Here is an 8,077-nt window from a genome sequence, read left to right on the forward strand (position 1 = left end):
AGGAGGAGGGGGAGGAGAAAAGAAAAAGAAGAAGAAGAGGAAGAAGAAGAAAAAGAAGCAGGAGCAGCAGAAGCAGGAGGAGGAGGAGGAGGAGAGGGAGGAGGAAGAGGAGGAGGAGGGAGGAAAGAGGAGGGAGGGAGAAGGGGCAGGGGAAGGGGGAGGAGGAGGAGGAGGAAGAGGAAGTATTTTAGGCTGCCGAGTTACTGAATGTTAGTTTCTATTGAAATTACTTTTCCCTTACTGGTTTACAAAAATGTTAAATCTATACTGAATGAGTATAAAGATTAAGTGGTAATTATGAAAAAATATATATTTATATTAGTTTTTCTTTAAATTTGAATTTTGAGATCATTTTTCTCATTAGGTTGTGATCATTTTATGATTTATCTAATAATAAAAATTCCACTTTTTGTTAAAAAAAAGAATGGATGTATCAGAAAGAAGGTATAGCAAAAAAGTTAACTGAAAAATGTAGGCAGTGGTGTATGGGTTTTCACTGTATAATCCTTTCTGTACGTCTGAAAATTTATGAGATGTTAAAAAAAGAATTTGTATAACACATCTGGTTGAGGGAATTTAAGGCAAGAATGCACTGGGTTAGAACTCTGACTGGTGAACTCCAAGGTGCTTTAGTACCTCATTATTCCTTGAATAAAAGCATCAAGAATTTAGTTTAAAAAACATAGTTATTTACATCAGGGCTGCAGAACTACTGGACAGAGAGCTTTTAAGTTTGAAAATATTGTACAAATTGGCAATGCATATTCCATTTTCTGAAGAACTTACGAATTAGTCATTTCAGCTACCCATTAGTCCCAGATCAGTCCAAAAATTGTTCAGTGATTACGTTCAATAGCTGAGGGAGAAAATCAGTGAAACTGAAGGATGTTGTTCAATCCAGCTTATTTTTAACAGAAATAATTTAGACCATAAAATATTTCTACATTCTACTACTAATTATAGTTTACAAGGAAATCAGTGTGATTTTAAAGAAATAAAAGGGGCATAGCATTTTTATTATTATCACTTTTAGGCCCTGGGTTGGCTGGAAACTTTACTTTCATTATTTATAAATATTTTGATGAGTTTAATATTATTATCTGTGATGTCACAGGTTAGCATTAATCATGCTTAAGGATGGAAGCAGAGAGTGGTCTGGGAATTGCATAATATTCACCTGTGGGCATCTTTAACAACATTTAACAACATACCTCACCTCATATACAAGCACCTCACAGGTGGCATATACTTTCCCACATCCTTTTTCTTTTCCAATTAATGGTAAATATTTGTGCCTTTAAGAAGGATTATTGGTCAGGCACAGTGTCTCAAGCCTGTAATCCCAGCACTTTGAGAGGCTGAGGTGGGTGGATAACCTGAGTTCAGGAGTTCGAAACCAGCCGGGTCAACCTGGTGAAACCCCATCACTATTAAAAATATAAAAGTTTGGCTGTAGTCCCAGCTACTTGGAGGCTGAGGCAGGAGAGTCACTTGAACCAGAGAGGCAGACAGAGATTGCAGTGAGTTGAGATAATGCCACTGTGCTCCAGTCTGGGGGACACAGCAAGACACACTCTCTCTCTCTCTCTGTCTTTCTCTCTCTCTCTCTCTCTCTCTCTCTCTCTCTCTCTTGCTGGGAGGCTCAGGCGAGTCACTTGAACCAGAGAGGCAGACAGAGATTGCAGTGAGTTGAGATCACGCCACTGCACTCCAGTCTGGGGGACACAGCAAGACTCCATCTCAAAAAAAAAAAAAAGAAAAATTTGAGGAGTTTGTAGAGAATGAGCACAGTGGCATAACAATAAGTTGTAAAAATATTATTTTTAAAATGTAATGACATTTAATTTTAATAAAAAATGTATTTCCAGTCTACATTATTATTAACCTTTTATTCTTTATGTTTGTATTTGAGAGATCCATTCTGTCCTAATCAATAAGTGTCATCTGTTCTGCACCGTGAGCAACAAGGCGTAAATGAAATGTTGACCATTCCATTTTCTTCATTTTCGCCAATACTCAGAACAGGCTCAAACCCGCAGTCCACCACTAGATGGCAGGAGCCACCTTAGCTTTCTGCCTTCCAAAAGAACAACTGGTGATTCTTCCTTAAATTTTATAAATGCAGGTAATGATATCACTCTGCAATAATAAGTCCAGTTATAAATTATTATCCCTGATTTCCTATTGGTAAGGTTTAACTGCAAATAGAAAATGTACTTCACAAGTATTCTTTGAGCGCCTATGTTTAAAAGCTGGGGATCCAAAAGTGAACAAAAGAGGAAAAAATTATTGGTCTATGGAACTGACAGGCCCATGCAGAGTTTCCTGATTCCAGAGTATTGCCAAGTGTCCTAACATCCATTTACTAGATCTTAATTTTTACTCCTAGATTCTTGGGCCATTTTCAAATTAGGCAATAGCAGTAATGCAGATGACAATACAGTCATCAGTCATCACAATAATAGTGACAAAAGAGCCAGTTGGCTTTAGAATATTGGCTGCAATAAACTAGGTGTGGTTTCCTTTTTTTGGAGGAATTACCCCGGTTCAGTAGACCCCCCACAGGCGAGGGCAGACTATTGGCCAGGAAATAGGCTACCATCAGCCTTGCTCTGAGATCCATGAAAATAACACTTGACCTCTGCAATTACTCTTCTCTTACAGCGAAGATCTAAAATCTATTCCTTTATAATTATATGAAAACACATTTTCTCAAGGGTCTAGCCTACCAAGGCATTACCAAGCAAAAGAGTATGACTTGAGGATGTTTCTTTCTTTTTTCTCTTCCCACTGAGCCCTGTACTTAAATGTAAGTTTTAAAATATTATAATCACCAATGTATGTGTTGGAATAAAACAAGAAAAATGGGTTTTAATTGGAAATTCTGGGACACATTTCAGTTTAATCCTCTTAGGGGATGTGCCTTTGAAATGCAAAGCTGAAAAGTTCCCTGGAAGTCTTTAGGGATGCTGCTGTTCAATTTCCACCTATTTTCCATAAAAGAAGGATAAGGTTCTGTGCTTAAAGCAGGAGAGAAAGAAATTCCAGGACTAATACTGGGAGGGGTTTAATTCATTTAAAGACTACTAGTTGTATTCTTAAGTTAATTTTGTCTATATTATATAAGCATGTTACTAATTTCTTTTCTTTTCTCTTCTCTTTTCTTTTTCAGACAGTCTTGTTCTGTTGCCCAGGCTGGAGTGCAGTGGCACGATCTCTGCAATCTCCGCCTCCCAGGCTGAAGTGATTTTCCTGCTTCAGCCTCCTGAGTAGCTGGGAGTATAGGTGTGTGCCAACACGCCTGGCTAAATTTTATATTTGTAATAGAGACGAGTTTTCACCATATTGGCCAGGCTCGTCTTGACCTCAAGTGATCCACCTGCCTCAGCCTCCCAAAGGGCTGGGATTACAGGCGTGAGCCGCTGTGCCTGGAAGTATGCTACTAATTTCTAAAGACAAGTTTAAAATGCATCAGCCTGTTAGTAATTTTATGAAACATTTAAATTATCTGATTCATAATCATCTTCAAATCGAAACATACTTTTCATTAACTATCTAGATGCTATAGGTAATTAAAGTTCTAACATATATTTTTTGTGCCTGAATTATTAAAACAACTATTTATGCTGAGCAAATTAACAAGTTCAAGAAACTTATTTATCTCTTAGCTAACATGATGGGACATTTGACATAATTCTCACAATTCTTTTCTCATGACTGATTACATAATGGAAAGTTCCCCGTGTGTTTGTGAAAATATACATATTAGTTCTAAAATATTTCTGATAAGCAATTAAAATATTTTTAGTCTATAGCTTAAACCATACAACTTTGATCTTTTAAAAATTATCTCTTGATATTTTTGGCACTATATATGTGTCATCATTAGTAATACTTATTCCCAGTTTCTTACTTCTACAAAAAATTCAATGTATACTTTAATATTCTTATAAATTTAAACAGAAACCAAACTTTTTTTTTTTTTGCCAGAAAGGTATTTTCACAATATTAATCAGAGTAATTACTCTCTATTTAATTTTGTTTTAAAAAATTGATGAAAATTTTTTTAACAGGCTCAAATTTAAAAAGATACAATAGAATTTACAATGAAAAGTGGAATTTCTTAACATTCCAATCTCTTATTCCAGAGGCAACCAGCAGTGCCAGTATTTTCTGTATTTTTCTAGGATACTCTATACGATATCAACACGTTCTGTATATATGTGTGTACGTGTGTGTGTGCATGACATTGTCTTTTACAGTTAACATTATATTTTGAAAACAATTCTAGATCTCAGCTGCCTCCCACGGTAGCAATTTTACTGTAACCAATTTCATTTGTCTTCCACTGATAAGCATTTAAATTATTATCAGACTTTGTCAATTATACAATTTCAGAAAAGATACCTTCACATGTACATGCTTTCACATAAATGCAAGAATATCTGTACATACTTAGAAATACAATTGCAGAGCCTTTCTTACAGATTGCATCATTTCAGACTTCCCCAAGGAAGAGTAGTAGTGCTAATCTACCACGCCTTTACTACAGTGTTACCAAGCTTTTAAAATATGGATCCGTTTCATAGGTGGACACAGTTAAGCACCATAGTTTTAACTTGCATTTCTCTTCTCATGAAGTTAAACAACATTTCATATGTTTAAAAACTATTTGTGACCGGGTGCAATGGCTCATGCCTGTAATCTCAGCACTTTGGGAGGCTAAGGCAGGTGGATCCCAAGGTCAGGAGATCGAGACCATCCTGGCTAACATGGTGAAACCCCGTCTCTACTAAAAAATACAAAAAATTAGCCAGGCATGGTAGTGGGTGCCTGTAGTCCCAGCTACTTGGGAGACTAAGGCAGGAGAACGGCAAGAACCCGGGAGGCGGAGCTTGCAGTGAGCTGAGATGGCACCACTGCACTCTAGCCTGGGCGACAGCCATCTCAAAAAACAAAAAACAAAACAACAACAACAAAAAACAACAAAAAAGAACTATTTATATTTGCTTTACTATAAACTACTACTGATATTCCCTGTCCATTATCCTAGTAGACAGTTAATATTTTTCTTAATGATTTATAGAATCTCTTTGTATATTAAAGCTATTAATCTATGTGTCAGCATTAGTGCTACTTACTCCCAGTTTCTCATTTCTCTTTTGATGATGTTATAGTTCTTATCTACACACATATTTCTTTATTTTTAGGTGGTAACTGATATTTTCTTCAATTTTTTTCTGACATGTTCTCCTGTAGTCTAAAGATGCACTAAAACTTATTTTCTAGGTATTTCTTTGGCCACTGTGGGTAATCTGTGGGTGTGTTTTGCCTGGGGTAAACATGAAAAACAGACATAGTTATTTTATTCAGGTGTAAAATACACCTTTTCTTCCTCTCAAACACTGCATTAAATCATTCTGTTCTATGGTCAACATGATTGAGAACTTCTTAAGTATGAGTAAACTCGGAAAATTATTACTAAATAAAACCTCAGGGGTTTTATGTCTTTTATTTCTGTTGTTTCTAATGAATACTTTAGGCAATCTACTTCATGAGTGGATGCTCAATTGTATGCTAAAATATTGGTAAAAACACCAATTAATACGAAAATAAAAAGAATTTCTGATAAAAAGAATCAATTTTACCCCACTGATAATAAAAGTAGAATGGAAAAAAAGCAATTCAAGCACATCATATATACATATTTTGGGGGAAGGAATAAATGAGTCACTATAAATAAAAGTCATTAAAAAGAACTTATTTTTATTTTCCCTCAAAATCCAATAATAGAACAAAACATGGAAATCAATGAGATGTCAACATTACTGCCTCAGAAAGAAAACTGTTTTTTCTAGTCCTCAGATTACACCTCTTCTTTACATGTCACATTTGCAGTTCTGTGTTAGACGTTTAAGCCATAACGAAGTCACCATGCGCTGCCTGACCTCACTGTGCAGCGCACCTCACAAAACCCGGGCGTTCCCTCCATCACAACGTAACTTACATAATCAATTACCAGAACACTGCAACACGGGAGTCTGGCCACCAAAAAGTAAGTGGGCCATCTTGGAAAAGATTTTCCGACATGATAATTAGCTACGACACATGATGCCAACTGAAATGACTTTAAAAAGACACTTGAGCACAGAAAGCATGCTCACACTGATGGACTTCCAGCTGACGGACTGAGGACCCACATGAAAAGCACATGATGTACCTGGGGTGCAGCTGCCCAGGAATGGCAGGTGGGAGCAAGGGCAAAGAGGCCTGGAAGCAGAGTGGCAAGAGGTGGGGCGCAGCGCACACGCAGGGCAGGCTGGGCGGGCGGGAGCTGAGTGCGGGTTGGTCCTACCACTTAGTTGGACAGCAAGCAGGGGATGCTTTAGCACCTTTCTGTGGCCAGGCTTTGGGAAGGAGTATGATTTGATTCTTGAGATTATTCCACCCGCTGACCAAGTCTAGAAACCACAACGGCAAAGAGGAACAGTAAATGTTTCAGAAGACAAATACAGGATCCCTTCCATGACATGCTACTTAAGCTTGCTTCTATAATCGCACCACTAACCCCCTCCTGCCCCCGCCAGTGAGATCTACCACAGGCAACACCTGATCAGTGGGAAGGCTTCCGGAAGGGCCTGCCACTTGGGGAGAAGGATCTAGAAATACATTCGGGACATATGTTCCACTGAAGGCTACAAAATTAGAGCTGTTACATTTACTAGCTCATGCTTCATGTGGAATTATTAAGTCGCAAGCTCAAGACAAACCACCCGAAAGAAACCACAGGTAGATGTGAGTGCTCAGTTGTGTTGCTTCTTCATGGTGGGTGCTGGTTCCATGGTGGAAAATTTTTGTGGAAATTAACTGAGTTGTACATGTAGGACCTCTGCATTTTTTCTCCGTACGTATTTTACCAGTCAATTAAAAAGTTATTCCAAAATATTTAACTTCTTGTAGCCATTGGGTGATGATGGCTAAACACAGGGCTTGACATTATTTTAAGAGTTCTCAGCCCTAAGCCCTCATCCGTCTGAAGGGTGTATGGATCTGTCTCATGGAGACTATAATATTAAGGTAGAGTTGCCAGGCCTGAGAGCCCTGTAAAGGGCAAAATAAAGTCACACCTCCATAAAGGCATTACATTTTGATCCCAAAGTTCACTGGTATTTTAGCAAATTCACGTTCCCTGCATTTGATAACAAGTGCTGCCTCTGGAGGGCCTCCCCTGTTTCAACCTGGGCTCAGCTCCTGGGCAGCCAATTATCCCTACTGGAGGCAGAATGTATATCTGGCTTTCTGCAGATTTTGTTTTTCAAGGGTTACCAGGCAAAAAGTGAGGTGCAGAGGGCACACTTCACAGATGGCATTAAAGGGCATAAAAAGTCTATATAGGCTGTGCTTATGCCATATAGACTGGACTCACACCTATATGGTGGCTCACGCCTGTAATCCCAGCATTTTGGGAGGCCGAGGTGGGCGGATCACGAGGTCAGGAGATCAAGACCATCCCGGCTAACATGGTGAAACCCTGTCTCTACTAAAAATACAAAAAAATTAGCCAGGCATGGTGGCGGGTGCCTGTAGTCCCAGCAACTCGGGAGGCTGAAGCAGGAGAATGGCGTCAACCTGGGAGGCAGAGCTTGCAGTGAGCAGAGATTGTGCCACCACACTCCAGCCTGGGAGACAGAGCTAGACTCCATATCAAAAAAAAAAGAAAAAAAAAAAAGTCCATATGAAGTCCCCAAGAAAAGATCAGGAAAAGAATTCCTGCTTAGAGCATAAATCTGTACCTGACCTCCTAACAGGCTGGAGGGAGGAGAGAGCTGGGGTCCTGTGGATTATACGTGTGTTAACATAGACAGTTCGAGGATGAAGTTAAAAAATATGTTCCCATTTCTCAAATATTGCAAGAGGCCTACTTCTGATTTAATATTGGGTTTCATTCGCATTGTGTATATTCTCCAAAAATGAAGAGAATTTCACCTAGACAAGAAGTTAAGAAAATGTGACTAGGCAGGGTGTGGTGGCTCATGCCTGTAATCCCAGCACTTTGGGAGGTTGAAGTAGGAGAATA

At 38.7% G+C, this 8,077-nt stretch overlaps 1 protein-coding gene across 3 annotated transcripts in view; it reads right to left on the reverse strand.

Annotated features, from left to right (window-relative positions):
• The window catches only part of SYK (spleen tyrosine kinase), a 95,742-nt gene that overhangs the window by 25,813 nt on the left and 61,852 nt on the right, over positions 1 to 8,077 (reverse strand). For 2 of the 3 annotated variants that reach the window (XM_011948007.1, XM_011948008.1), the window contains exon 7: positions 6,393 to 6,461. The exons of the other annotated variant lie outside the window; for it this stretch is intronic. In XM_011948007.1, coding sequence (XP_011803397.1) covers positions 6,393 to 6,461 — 69 coding nt within the window. The remainder of the gene's footprint in view (positions 1 to 6,392; positions 6,462 to 8,077) is intronic. 3 annotated transcript variants of the gene reach the window in all.

The sequence above is a fragment of the Colobus angolensis genome, unplaced genomic scaffold (assembly GCF_000951035.1).
Source record: "Colobus angolensis palliatus isolate OR3802 unplaced genomic scaffold, Cang.pa_1.0 Scaffold272, whole genome shotgun sequence".
NCBI classification, from domain to species: Eukaryota; Metazoa; Chordata; class Mammalia; order Primates; family Cercopithecidae; genus Colobus; species Colobus angolensis.